Genomic DNA, 15319 nt, shown 5'->3' on the forward strand with positions numbered 1-15319 from the left:
CCTGTGTGTTTACTGTTTAGCGTGTCCTGGGCCCTAGGAGTTGCAGGTCCAGGCCGGCACTGCTTGGTGGGGTTCTCAGTGCGTGGTGGTGGAGGGGGGTCCCCTCCCCGATTGCGGCGGGTGCTTGGGGGGCGTCAGATGGGTTGGGCCCTGGGCCTATGCGACAGTAGTGGCTGTCTGCAGCTGCCCCCCGCAGCGGGGCTGATGCTCGCAGCCTGGGCGGCGTGAGCAGGGCCCAGGCTATCTGGCCGGGTGCGTGGGAGTTAGACCGGCGATCATGCGAAGGCAGTGGAGGTGTCAGGTACCTGCTAAATCTGCTCCGTTCTCTCGCCGCCTCTCCAACGGTGTTCCGATCTGGTACGGCACTCGGAGTCCTGCGCACTGCAAGCTTGATGGTGCGCCTCGCACGGGGCTTGGGCAGCGGGTCGTTGTGCACCGCCTTGGCTGTGGGGCTCCCCTCAGCCCTCGTTCCTGGCAGTCTGGGGGGCGGTCCGCCGTGGATGGTGGGCCGCTGCGTTGCGAACGCAGTCCTCTGCAGCCGGGCTGGGCGGGGGCCGTTCTCGGGCTGTGCAGTGTTGCGGGCGCTGTGCGGCTCCGGCGCGGGGCTGCGTTCCCTCGATCCGACGCCTCTGGGAGAGCGTCTAAGCTGGCGGCGCCATTTTGTGGGGCGCAGGGGCTCCTCTTGAAGCGGGCGCGGCGGCGGTTCTCCGGGTCCGATTTTTTCCGGGCAACACACCAGGTGAAGGGAAAAGGGTTCCGCTTGCAGTTACTGCATTCAGGTACAGGAATCTGTATATTTATCCGCTACAACAGGATCAAATGTAGGATCACCGACAGGAGCTTAACGGAGCTGCTTCCTTACGCCATGCGTGCTGGCCACCCCCCTCCATGATCTGTTTCTAATATGGGACGGTACTGAAAATGAATTAGAAAAATACATCTCTATTTTGAATTGCAACCCATATAATCTGGAATTGACTAGTACTGTCAGCAGAAAAGAATTGGTCTTCTTAGATGTGTTGTTTAAAATAGAAGAAAACATGATAAAATCTACACTCTATAGAAAGGAAACTAGTTCCAACTCTACCCTCCATGCCAACAGTCATCATCCCACATCACTCAAAAAATCCATACCATATGGAGAATTCTTGAGAGCCAAACGTATCTGTAGTCAGGAGAAAGATTTCCAGGAAGAAGCCAAAAATATCGGCAGAAGGTTCGTAAGCAGAGGATACTCTAAAAATACAGTGACAGAATGCTTTGAAAAAGCAGACAAACTTTCTAGAAGTATTCTGTTCAAACCCAAAATTAAACCTAAAGATGAGAAAATCAGGTTCATAACAGGCTTCAACCAACAAGCCCAACAAATAAGAGTCATAATGCAAAAACATTGGAACATTCTGACCACCGATAGAGATCTGTGTAGAGTCTTAGAGATAAGACCGAGTGTTACTTTCCGCAGAGCCCCCACACTAAAAAACATCTTGGCGCCAAGTATGGTAGTGACTAAAAATGAATCGTCAAGTTGGCTCTTAGGAGAGAACAAAATGGGTTTCAGAAAATGTTGTAAATGTAAAATGTGCAATTTTGTATCTAAGAGACCATTTATTGGTGTTGATGGCAAACAATGGAAACACAAACATAGAATAACATGTCAAACGAAGTTCGTTGTGTATGCCATTACCTGTAGTTGTGGCCTGAACTATATAGGATCCACAATAGGCCCGCTCAAACTGCGCATCTTGCAACATTATAGGGCTATAAAAAATGGAGATCAAACCTATCCACTGGCAACACATTTTGCTGAACAACACAGCAATAATGTAAAAGAAATGAGTTTCCAGGGACTAGCCCATATACCAAAACATAAAAGACTTGGCAATAGAGAACTCAAGTTACGTCAACTAGAAGCCAAGCTCATATGCAAATATGATACTCTGAAAGCCAATGGTCTAAATATAGACTCAGAGATGTATGTGTTCCTATATGAATGAGGAATTAAACATTGATATCCAGGTGCTAATCTATATTAACCAACACACCTTGATATGTCCATCCATTCTGCATATATGATTATCACAAGTTTACAAACTATTGTCTATAGTTATGATACCTATCTAGGTAGACCCTCCCTCTTATTGGCTGTGTGTATTATATGAATCAACACACTTCGATACTCATTTAAATTTATGGATATCTGGATGTTTTACAGCCATACTTTTGCACTGAATAGGAACTCAGGTTTCAGCTTTTGTCTTATATTGTATTTTAATGCATTAGTCACTTTGTTCGATATGGTGACTTTTCACCAATCGTGATATTGTTTTAATTTGTCATTGAGAATCAGACTGTCTATACCACAGATGCTCGCCCTGTGTAGTGAACACCATTGTTGTTTTTATATGGCCATACACTGGTATTGCCATGTTGCATTTATAGTGTGCATATATAGGGGGCTTTCACTTGAAGGCTTATTTTACTATACGGAAGCGGGGACTGTGGTTTTAGGGCAGTAGCAGCACACATTCGTTTCAGGGCATTTTATGCCACTAGCGGGAAGAGAGCAGCACCGTGAAGACATTTTTTCTATCACGGTGCAGCATTAAATTAAATAGGCGCACTAGCGCTTTTACTTGTGGTCACTTTTTTTAACAGTGTAAAGCAAGTGAAGGTGAAGGGCTGTTATGGCTTATCGTCAGCTGGCATACACCCAGTATAGTAATGGGGAATTAGGCAACTCACAAATGTGGGCAACTATGTATTTACACACTGAACAATGGCGGATTTGTTGCAATCAGAACCATAGAGTTCTAAACAATTAACTGTTAAGGTTTTTTTTCATGTTATGTAAATGTCAACTTTTTTTACGTTATGTTAGCTGCACAGCTGTGCAGACCCAATCACCTTCAGTGCAAGGGTATAAAAACACAAGGAAACAAACGTTTGGAATCATACTAGCCTGAGGAAGCTCGCGAGTCGAGCGGAACGCGTGGCGTTTTCCACCCGCTGTGGGTGAGTGCTGCATGACACCTGGTCTGCTTAGGTATTGTTATATATGCTTTTTATACTATGTTCACTCTTTTTGGATAAATAAAATGAAATTTTGAACACAATTTGAAGTCTTGTGTGCTTGGGCATTTTTTGGTAGGTGTTTGTGGGAGAGCTTTCTCCTCCCCAGCACCTTTACCCTTCTGTTTAATATATATATATATATATATATATATATATATATATATATATATATATATATATATTTGTTGAGTAACTTTGGGGGTTTAAATATGATAACATGTATGTCAGCTTTTTAATAAACATCGTACATAGCACATAAAACAGAGCAAGAAGACAAGTTAAATTTTAGATGTTAGAGGTATTTATATTGCGCACTGTCACCAACATAGTTGGTCCCCAGGTGCTCTGGCAGATCTGTAAACAAGGAGGTGGGCGGGGTTGGGTTAGTCGGGAGAAGGAGTAGGAGAGTGAGAGAGGTGGTGTGCTGTTGGCGGCTGCAGTTTGGTATACACTGTGCGCTGAGCTTTGGTGTAAGTATTGGACCGGGGCGAGAACTTGTGTGCTGTTGGTTCTGTTTGTGTTGTTGGTTTGTTGTTGAAGCTGTGTAGTAAAGTGTGTGCGGTTTGCATGGGGGCGAGAATTGTTTGTGTGAATATTTTAGGTGAGTTATGTATGCAGAGATTTGAAGGTAGGGTTAGTGCTTCAGAATCCTGGTTGTGGCACATCTTGTTCGATTTAATTTGTATTATTATGGGTGGGATAAGGTGTTACTGAACTTTCTTGACCGGCTGACTGCTGTGGGTGTTAGCGTGACGCATTCCCTGCTGTATTCTAGTGAACTTTGTATAATTGACAAGGATATTGATATTTTATTTCTATCGCGATCGTACACAAGTGTTTCAGAGCGTGATGTGATTGGATGTGTTTATTCTCCTCCTTAGGTGTCGGGTCTGGGGGATGGGAGGGCCCTATTCCTTGCCATTTATGGGAAGTAGGTCTGTTGGGGCTTGGTGTGCTATAGGGCCAGGATGCTATTGATGAATCGTCCAAGTGCTTCTGTCTTGGCCAGCCTAAGTATTAAGTCTTTTGTCTCCTCCTCTCATGGCTATCTATCATTATGTGGTCTAGTATGTCGTGGAGTGTCTTCCTTGGATTCTGTTTGTAGTCAATTGCTTGGTGGGAACCGGGATCGGTGTCTTCATTCATCATTGTTTTAGATGTGTGTGTGTGTCCCTGTAGGTGGTCTTCTAGTTACGCAGTGAAGAGCCAGGATTTGAGCAGTTTCCTGAAAAGTAGATGGTTTCCTGTGTTCCGCAAATTCTTTGGTAAGTCGTTCCAGGTTTTCGGTGCCTGGTGAGAGAAAGAGGATCCTCTGAGTTTCCTTTTGTTGTAGGGTTTTGGTTCCAAGCGGATGTCGTTGCTTGATCTGTGCGTTCTTGTTGGCTGATGCAGGCGTAGTTTGTCTCTCGGGAATTCTGCGCCTATGTTGTGTATTGCTGTGTGTGTGCTGCATATTGATTTGAATTTTATTTGTTGTTTAATTTGTAGCCAATGTATTGTTTTTAGCGCAGGTGTGATCTGTTCTCTTCGGGGCAGTTTGAGAAGCAGTCTGGCTGCTGTATTTTGTATGCGTTGTAGTTTTTTTAGAAGTAGTTCAGGCATACCCAGGTATTGGCTATTGGCATAATCTACTCTAGACATGACGAGAGCGATGATGGTAAGTGTTTTGTTGGCGAATGACAGGAACAGTAGGATCCTTTTTGCTGCTCGCAGGAGAAAGAAGCATTTTTTGAGTAGAGCAGTGAGATTGTTGTCCATCAGGACAAGTAGCAGTTTTATACTTTATCGAAAACTGATAAGCACCAAACATTAATGACACTTATGTATTCAACACATTGCGTGTGCAAGTTAATCTATCCCACAATGCATAATAACCACAATACAGTCTACAACACATTGAAGCTAAACTAATTGTTAATATTGATCACATTTTGACCCCATCTAGCCTCCAGTGCATAATCCGGCATACCCCTTGATAGTCCATTCTTTTTTTCTACTGTGATCAGCCTATTCTGAAAATAGGGCTTCAACCTTCGAATTTTGGGCTAACCTAATGTAGGAAAAATAAAAGTGACATTTGATTTCAGATGAGAGATCGAGTCATATGCTTTCTCTCATAATGAAATGCTATTGGCAAGTTATTTGAGTTACTCCTGTGAGCAATATTCGTAAGCCGTTGGTAATGGGCTTGCTCCTGACCCGACGGTAGTGAGGCTATTCATTAACGATTGAGATCTATGTGGGGCCTATTGATGCACCAGTGACCTGTTGCTTGGGTGCTCGTATTTATTGCAGTTGTGTACTGATATTTGGGGAAAAATGTGTACTGATATTTGTGGTAGGGCTAGTAACAAATGAGCCATTCATGAGTTTTTGGAAATGATTATGCTCATGGAATTACTAGAATACTTTTAGTGCTTGGACAGATGTAAGCAGATGGACACATAACAATTGTGGCTATTCAAACAAAAGGTCAGTTTAGACAGACCCCCAGTATATTGCAGCATTGATTTGCAAATTTTGCGGTAAAACAAGGGAATATTGTGGTACAAATATGTACATTTTGGAGCATTTATGCTAATTAAAATAATTCTACGAAGATACTGGCATTACAGATTTTAATTTCTAATGTCCTTAATGTGCTTCCAGATCGAAAACAATCTCTTATAAAGGGCGTTTCTTTATATAAATGACATGTGACGTTTGGGGCCACTGGTGCTGTGTGCCCTCCAAATCAGAAATTGTCATGTATTGCTCAGTCAGACTAATTATAAAAAGTAAAAAACATGTTTTCTTGAGATGAATGTGCCGGCTATTCTGAACTAATTTTGTACATACCTAGCTGCTATTGGAATGATGATTGCATTACACCTGTTTAGAATATTTTAACAAAGTAACAAAAGTTCTGCATGCCAATGATCTTGTGTGATAATCAATTAATGCTGTATACATTTATACATGATAATGGAAAAAGAAAAGCCTGAATATTTGATTAACATCTGTATTAAAGGTTGATTCATCTTCAAAGATGATACACGATTTCCCAACATATTGGGATCAAAGAATAGAATAGAATTCATAACTTAATCTCGTGTAGCATCAGTACCGCAACCATCCAAGAATGCTAAACAACAGTCCATCTAACAGTATTGTCAATGTAATGAGATTCAACATGCAACTGTTTGGTAGATGATTAACAGGGAATATACTTAGAGTAACATTTTACATTATATCAATTTGCAAATTATTACAGAGACGTAACCAGCAATATTAAAATTAAGCTAACTCCATTCATCTGAATGTTTAAGTTACAACATATATTCTGTTCCAATTTGGCCACGTTAATGGACTGAGTGCAGTCCTTTTCTACTTGGGTTGTGAGTTGGGTTTCTACTTAGAAAGGATCCAAGATGGCTCCTTCGCCATGCCGAATACTCTATACATGTGGCAATTCTACTGCGGATGCTACAAATGGATCAGGTAAGTTAATATTTCAACAAATAATATTGCAAGACCAATTCATCAACTCATTAAAAAGAAGTCTGCAAAGAAATTCACTCAAAATTAGCGGTGCTTAAAGCAACCAAATTAAACCACTGAGACAACAAAGATGTTTTCCTAATAGACTTTTTATTTGTTTGACCATCAAATTGACCAACTAATACTCAGTTCAAGGTTAAAAATTACATAACATTACATTCCGTCATTTATATAGCGTGCTGTGGTCCCTCAGGCACAAAAAAGGCGCTAACAATTGGACAAACACATAACAGTTAACGGTTAAGGCATGAGTGCAGGTGAGTTAGGGCAAGTGTTGTGATGTTATCCAAACAGATGGGTTTTTAGCCCTCTTTTAAATCCAGGTAAAATCTTAGGTCTTTTGGAAGATTGTTCCAGAGTTTAGGAGCAGATGATTTAGCAACTCTGCATCTGGGCTGTATGAGCAGGTTCTGTCTATTGGACCTCAGTCCCCTACCAATCGGTTTATCGATGATGGAATCCTGCATGTAAGATGGAGTCTAAACGATACTCGCGCTTCAATTGGTAGCCAGTTGAGAGATAGCCTGGTGCCCCTTACGTGGTCTCTTCTAGAGAGAGCCAGTACCACTCTTACTGCTCTGTTTTGCATAGTCTGAAGCCTAAGCAGGTCACGTTTACTAATTCCGGCTAATAAGCTCCCGCAATAATCTATTTTAGCACCAATAATGGCTTTGGCGATGATCTCTGTAGTTGCATGGGTGATAAGCGGTTTGAGGTGCTGAAGTAATTTGATGTAATATGCAAAGCTAGAGACATGGTATTCCATAGATAAAGTTTTATCAAGCGTTACACCCAAGATCTTAAGTTTAGAAACAGGAACGATAAGGTCAGTTCCTAGTTTAAACAAACCAAAGTTGCTGTCTAGTTTTTTTTAGAGCAGCAGAACTCCCTACTATCATGAGTTCTGTTTTGCTTTTGTTGAGGGCCAGAATATTATTGAGCATCCAATTATCAATGATGGTGAAAATTCTATTCAGCTCCAGTTAGTCCTGAGCGTGGCTGCCTGAAAGCGGGAAGACACACTGTGTGTCGTCTGCATAGTTACAAAACATTATGCCCTCAGCCTCAAGCTCAGAGAACAATGGCGTCATAAATAGATTGTAGAGGCATGGTGACGTACTGGCACCCTGTGGTACCCCAAAGTGGACCGGGATGGGCGAGGCTTCTGCTATTTCAGAGCAGACTCTACTTACTCTGTTCTGCAGGAACAAGACTATCCAGGAGACAGCCAGAGGTAAGAAGTTGGCAACCTCTGCGAGTCTGTGCTTCAAGATAGAATGGTTGACGACTAAGTTGAATGCTGTGGACTGATCAGCAAACTAGCAGGGAGAGCGACCCTTTATCTAGTCTCTTGAGTAAATTGGATTTTAGTTCTAAAAGCGATGTTTCAGTACCAAAACCCAGTCTGAACTCCGATTGCTGATAGTTCAGGATGGGGTACAGATTTAGATGTTCTGATATTTGTCCATATGCCACCATATCTAGAATCTTCGGACAAAAGGGTGTGTTCGAAATGGGGCGGTAATTAAGGGGATTAACCCTAGTCCAATTTTCTTTAGGATAGGTGTGACCATAGTTTGTTTTAGGTCGTCAGGGACTAGACCTTTGTCCAATGACTCGTTGACAAATATACAAATCGTTTTTATTAAACGAGGAGGGCAGGTTTAAAATATATCTCTTATTACAGATTTACAGATCTATGTATTGAATTCCAAAAATGAAAAAAGGATTATTGGAAGAAAAGCAAAGCTTTTATGGTCAAATCATGTTGACACAAGAAAGACTGTTTGAGCATTCTGTTGTGTTGTATGTTCCCTACCTTGGTCCTGCATGAATGCTTGCTTGAGGGAATGCCTGGTGGAATGTATGCCTATGCAATGTTGTGGTCGGAGTGCCCCTGTAACGTTCCATGAATGTCAGTTGGCGTGAAGCAACCTGTGAGAGAGGAGGCTGGTGGATGTCTCCTATGTACCTTCCTATTCGCTTACCCTTGGACTTACCTATATAACTTGTCATTGGAACTTAGTAAAGAAGTTCAGTTCCCTTAGCTGAAGTTTAAAACTTTCATTTAACCCCGCTACACTGGCGATGAGCTGGCTTGAGGGAAGGGCCAGGAACCTGCATCTGTCCAGGGGGAGTAGCACCTAGAAGCAAGCAAGGAAGGAAGGTGTTGAGACCACAGGAGGGGACATCCACCGGCCCCCGCCCCCTAAAAGTGACCTGACCCCTATCCCACAGCCCAGTAGCAGTTGCATGGGCCGAAGGAGGCAGCTGGGGGGGAAGGAGTTAACTGTAGGAACAGTTGGAGCATCAGTGGGGCCACCTTTGAACATACTCGCCATTAAAATAGTAGTGAGCATCAGTGGGGCGACCATTAAGCATTTTGGCCACTTGGGAGCCCAGCCTGGAAGTGAATGAGCAGTTTATTTTTGGCAGTTTCCAGCGGGCCCACCGTTAAGTTTTGGGCCACTGGTTTGCATTTCCCAGTGGAGCCATCTGTACAAATGATGGGCACTGGAGGGGTATCAACTGTGGTCCTATTGAAGATCTGGCATTTGTTGGAAAAGATACCCACACAGTGGTACGCCGGGGGGGCAGACGAGGAAGAATGAAGAAGTAAGGATTGTGCATCGGAGGGGTACAGATCTCTTAAACCACAGGGATGAATTTGCTAGCTATGGCGAGGGGCAGTCGCAGTTTTCAGATTTACCTTGTGCTTGTTGGCAGTAGTGGGTCTTCTCTGGAACATGCCATGAAGACCTTGGAGCACGCTGTATGGGAGCACTGTGTTGTGCAGAACTGGAGCTCTTCTCCCATCGGTGCTTTGTGTGAAATGATGTCATCCACAGTGCCAACGGCCGTGATGTCCCCATGTTCTCTGTGCTGTATAGAGGTGCTTTACTTTGATGGACGATGTGCTCGTCTCCTAGGCAAAAGGAAGATTGACGCTGTTACTTGCATGACTGAACAGAACGATGATGAACATATTAACTTTATTGGCACATAGTTTGGAAAACGAAGGAGACTAAGTTAAGGATTTGGCGGGGGGACACACAAGAATGCTGTTTCGTGTCAGAGAAGAAACCGGTAATGGAGGTGGGCACAGGGACGGATTTGGAGGGTCAACCAATGCTGCGCTCTCATGGATATTCAAGGTACTGTGACAGGGTCTCTGCACTCTGTGAAGGCTGCGTCTCAGCAAGAAATGAGCTATATCCTCACTGGGATGAGACCTGGGATTACTGTTGCTCTTGTGGCATTTTGTTTGGAGAGCAAGTGAGCACGTCCATGGCTGTTCTGGAGGAATTTGATCATGATTTTTTTGGTGTTTTTTTGAGAACTTCCAGTATATAACAGAGAATACTGACTTCATTAGTGTTGTGAAGTGAGGCCTGTGGTGTGACTTGGTTCCTGCCTTATCTTAAGTTCATGCAGTTCTGTTTTGCTTGGTCATGGGTGAAGTGGGTACGGTTTGGAGTTTGATGTTTGGCTGATTTGATTGTATTTGACGTGGCCTCTGTTGAGATTATTTTTTAACAGCAATGTATCTACTTTTAACGTTTTCTTCCACAGAACCAGCGCACACATGTAATTGGCTCTAAAGTATTTTTTCACCCATTGTTTTGAGTTTCAAAATTTAGATTGTAATTATCACTGTGTGTGTGGTTGTTATCAAACTGGAATAATATGAGTGTGAGGTTACTTGTATAATGAAAGTTGTGGCCTTGTCATTTTCTGGGGGTTTGGAACCCGACACAGGTTCTTTTAGGGGTGGCCTGCCACCCGTGCTACTGGTATTGGGGTTTGGAACCCAGCACTAGTTTATAGGGGTGTTCTGCCATCTGTGCCACTGTTTTGGGGTTTTGAACCCGGGACAAATTTTATAGGGGTGTTCCGCCACACGTGCAACAATAATTGGGGTGTTGGATACTGCACCTGAGAGGATTTCCTACCCGTGCTTTTGGGGAGTTGGACACTGGTACCTTAGGGGGTGGTCCTCTCCACCTGCTTGTGCGCGGCAGTGGGTGCCTGTGCTCCGTGCATTATAACCTTGATTATTTGTTCTGGTGTAGAATACTGGAAGATGAAGGGTGTGTTGTGTTGGAGTGCACCTTAGTTGTTGGCAGCAGGATGAATAAGGGTGCTGTTTGGGGATTGTATGGCATGGCGGTTTGTTGAGAGGTAGAGCTGATTGCTTTGTTTGAGTGTCTGTTGGTAGGCCTGCAACAGACTTTGAATGTTTCGTATGGTTGCTTGGCTTCATTGTAGGTCGTTGAAGGGACGAGGTAGGTGGGAGCGCGTCTCCTTGTTTTTCGCAATGGACTGAGTGGGATTTGGATTGGAATTTGGAGTTTGGAGTGTAGGTGGCCCGAGTGTTGTTGGTTTCATACTTTGGTCGCATTACCCCATGTATTTCCCCTGTGCTTCTTTCCATACCTTTATCTTGGTTTTGTCGAGGAGGGAGATGTTGTCGAGGAGGGAGATGTGAGTGTTTGTGTTCCCTGCCTTGGTCCTGCATGAATGCTTGCTTGAGAGAATGCCTGGTGGAATGTATGCCTGTGGAATGTTGTGGTGTGAGTGCCCCTGTAATGTTCCATGAATGTCAGTTGGAGTGAAGCAACCTGTGAGAGAGGAGGCCAGTGGATGTCTTGTGTGTACCTTCCTACTCACCCTTGGACGTACCTGATGTATATACCTTGTCACTGGAACTTAGTAAATAAGTTCACTTACCTTACCTGCAGTATCAGACTTTTATTTTACCCTGCTAAACGTTTTTGAACAGATAACCTGGATATCAGGTTATATATATTGTACAGCTAATATTAGATCAACCATAACAACTCATTGGTGCCCAACAATATTGTGCACTAAAAGCTGCACATATTGTTTTATAGGTATCTGATTAGAAAACAAGACCCTGAAGCATGCGATGTGGAAGGAGTGCATTCCACATACTGTCAAACACATGTTGGGTGCAAGACAATATATGATGGGTGAAAGAAAATATTTGTTGTTGGGATCAGACTAATCTGTAATGAAGATCAACCTGTAATACAAATGCTTATCAAATATGCATGCTCTAGTCTTTTTTCTTTTACCCATGTCAAGCGCATTGGCATATTATACGTTTTGTTAATTATATAAGTAGTAGGTGGAACAATTTTATATATCGGACCTTTTTAGACGCATTTAAAACATTTTTTGGCACATTTAGAAATGACACATCTTGCACTTTCTCCACGAGTGCAACATCATCATAAAATGGATTAGAGAATAACTGTTAGCTTAAATGTTATGTTGCTGTCATTTCTATTTTGAATTTTTCTTTTGCTTCAAAGGCCGGAGAACGGATAATTGCCTTGCCTGAGAGATGCCTGCTCACCACTGGAGTTGTTCTTGAAAGTGACCTAGGTGAATACATTAAAAAGTAAGTTAAAAGACAGCAGTCTTGTAAAATACACTTCTCACATCCAAAATACCTGACCCCCTTTTTCCTGGGGTAGAACTGTAGGCCACTGAACCATTTTGGCGCAATACAAAACAGACATTTACAACCCAACTTGTCTGCAGGCCCTGGCCTTAAGTGTTTACCAGGCTTCTTCAACATCAGTCATTGTGTAGATTAGAGGGGATTGCGCACAGTCTTGCACAGAGTGTAGGGCACTCTGACAGATCTTGTTTTTCTCAGTGTCTTTTGTACAACTTTTGTACTGGAATTTTCCCTGCCAATTTGTCTCCCGGAATTTGCTCTGTCTCGCTCTAAAGCTGCAGGTCGTCACTAAAAAAAGGCGTGTTCTACAGCTCCATTTTGCAAAACCTATCCATATTTGATTGAAATCTAATGCCTGATCCAAGATCTCCACATGCGCTTATTCTTTATGTGCGAGCCCTTGTCATCCTAGCAGGCCCAGCTCTAGCAAGGGGTTCAGGGGGGCCATGCCCCCCCCCAAGGCCACCCTCTGCCCCCCCTAGAAAGGAGGCCATGCCAGTGGGACCTGAGGGAATATGGGTGTGGGGGTGGATTTTACTCAACAGATGCAGCAGCAACCTCAGAGATATTCTGAGAGGCTGAAGTGCAGGAGGTCGGCCAGGATTTGTTTTCATGCCCTAGACAATGTATGCCCCACAGCCATGACATGAACAGGGAGATGGAGGGCCATTCACACCTATAAGTGAGGTAGCATACTTCTCCAGCATGGGGTCTGGCATGGATTCACATGCTCATGAATGTTCCCCGTCGTCAGGCTGGGAATCCTCGGTAAAGAAAAAATCAGTATCAGTTTGGTTTCTGATCTGTCTTTCTTAGTAGTAACCAATCCCTGGTCTCTGGGTCATACTGCCACCAGCCAATGACTGCCCTCTCACTAAGCCCCGCCCCTGGCAGCCATCCTCAGATTTTTACCACACGTTCAAGTGTTGGGAGTCCTCGTGCTATAGCACTCGAGCTTTTACTGCGTTTTGCGCTTTTTCAAAGAGATTTATCTCATTTTTTGGTTCAATCGAGCCTCAAGCTCCACCGTTTCAACCTCTGATTAATGGGGACCCGTTTTGGATTTTTCTACGCCCCCTCAAGGGTGAAGTTTTCTTCGAGTTACGCTTCTTGGAGGATTCCAGAAGTTTTCAGAGGCCTCGCTCGCGGACGAGAGGAACATGGTCCAGGAGAAGGGAAGCTTGACTCCCGGCAAACCTGTTGAGGATCTGCCCAGGATGCAATCTACAGAATGTGTTTAAGGAGGACGAGCATTCGAAATGCCTTTACTGCCTCCATGAGGACAAAACGCACGTGGAGAAGGACTGTGCGTTTTGCATGAACATGTCGGATCGAACTCGTCTCTCCAACTGGCTGGCTGGAAGGCAAGAGCCCAGCAGGTGAGAAGAAGAAGAAGTCCGAGCTGTCTTCTAAGTCCTGTGAGGGCGCCACGGCGACAGGGGCCCAACAGAAGGCAAAGCACTGCGAGTCCGAACGGTCAGGCTCCTCGCAGGCAGGGCGCACCTTCACCGACGCCATCAACCACGAGCCAACACTCTGGCTCAGGGAAGAGAAAATCTGAAAACCCGGCTAAGCTTCTGGAGAGGCCCCGGTCGATCTCAAAGGAACCGGCCGAAGGGGAGCAAGGCAGTGACCCTCCCCCTAAGGTGAAGGCCTCAAGCGCGCCCAAGGTGGTGAAGGCATTGATCCCGGCCAAGGCCTCGATTGAGGGAGTCGCTGCGGCTCTGGCAAAGCCTGTGGAGGCTACCCCAGTGGAGGCGACCTCAGGGCCCAGAGTTTCCCTGCCTCCGTGGAGGGAATCCTCTTTTAAGCCCATCGAGAAGACCCCCTTGAATACCGCGGTGGAAAAAGAGGGGGGGCGGTGGCCGTTACGGACATGGACACAACCTCCGAGGAGGAACTGACTGAGAATTTGGAAGAGGCCCGGTCCCACGGGAGGAATCCCGACGAGGGGGACGACGAGAGCGAGGATGGCGACGACGAGGTTCCCGTGGAGGAGGAGCAACCGTCGCGCCCGTCACAGCCCGAGCCGCAGGACAACTCGGTGGCCATTTTGACAGCAATCCAAGCCTTATGCACGGAGATAAGGATGAGACTGCCCCTACCCTCGACGGAGGACCCAGCTGAACCGGGTCCTTCGGGAAGCCCTCCGAACAAGAGGAGGAGAATTCATCCAGAGCCCTCACTGCCTCCTCAGCCTTTGTCGCCTTCCCCAGTCCCGAGGGATGACACGGGAACAGACACAGCCACGACGGGAACGGATGATGATGGTGGTGACGATGGGACTGACCTCCCGTATCCGATTCCTCTGGCGTCCCCACCCGACGAAATTGGCTCCTTCCACGCCATGATTGCCAGGGCGTCTGAGCTTTTTCAGCTCTGCCCCGAAGAGTTGATGAAGGAAGGCTTCCTCTACCAACGGCACGAGGCCAAGAGGAAGACGGTCCTTGCGGTGCCGTTGCTGGGTGACATCTGGGATGAGGGACTTGCCCTCCTGAAGAACCCGTCCACGACGCCTGCCAAGAGGGACCGGTACGAGAAGAAGTACTGGGTCCCTGACGCTGCTCCGTTGTGCCTTAGGGCACAGCCGACCCCGGATTTGGTCATCTCCGCAGCGGCCAAGAAGAAAGCGGGGTGGGGGGCATCGGCTTCATCTTCAACTTCCCCACCGGACGGCGAGGGAAAGAAACTGGACGCCATGGGACGATGAGTCATCTCGTCGGCGGCGACGACGATTAAGGCGGCCAACGCCCTAGCAAATGTGATCCGCTACGACAGGTGTTGTGGTACAAGATCGGACAACAAGAGAGTGGAGGCCCTGGCGATCCTACAGGAAGGTGAGGTGGCCTCGGACCACGCCATAATGGTAGCCACGGACATTGCCGACACCGGTTTCCGCCAATTGGCCAACGGCGTTTGCCTTAGACGGCGGGAGTGGCTCAAGGCGACGGATTGCCGCCAAGACGTGCAAGCCAAGGTTTTGGACATGCCCTTCGACGGGAACAATCTGTTTGGAAAGGCAGTAGATGAGTCGCTGCAGGCCATTAAGACCGACACAGAGACAGTTCGGGCCTTGGGAGTTCTACAACAACGGCGGCCGCCCTTTCGGAACTCCGGAGGCCAGCAAGTTGCCTCCAAAGGATTCGGCGGCAGCTCCTCGACGTACAGTCAGGCAGCCCGCTCCTGAGCGCAAGAAGCTTACAGGGGACGAGGCAA

General features: G+C 45.6%; 1 protein-coding gene across 2 annotated transcripts in view; it reads left to right on the forward strand.

Moving 5' to 3' along the window:
* Window positions 1-15319, forward strand: part of SETD4 (SET domain containing 4) — a 390795-nt gene that overhangs the window by 169078 nt on the left and 206398 nt on the right. For both annotated transcript variants that reach the window (XM_069636124.1, XM_069636125.1), the window contains exon 5: window positions 11952-12040. In XM_069636124.1, coding sequence (XP_069492225.1) covers window positions 11952-12040 — 89 coding nt within the window. The remainder of the gene's footprint in view (window positions 1-11951; window positions 12041-15319) is intronic.

Source organism: Ambystoma mexicanum, chromosome 7p (genome assembly GCF_040938575.1).
Source record: "Ambystoma mexicanum isolate Mex_15411 chromosome 7p, UKY_AmexF1_1, whole genome shotgun sequence".
Lineage (NCBI taxonomy): Eukaryota > Metazoa > Chordata > Amphibia > Caudata > Ambystomatidae > Ambystoma > Ambystoma mexicanum.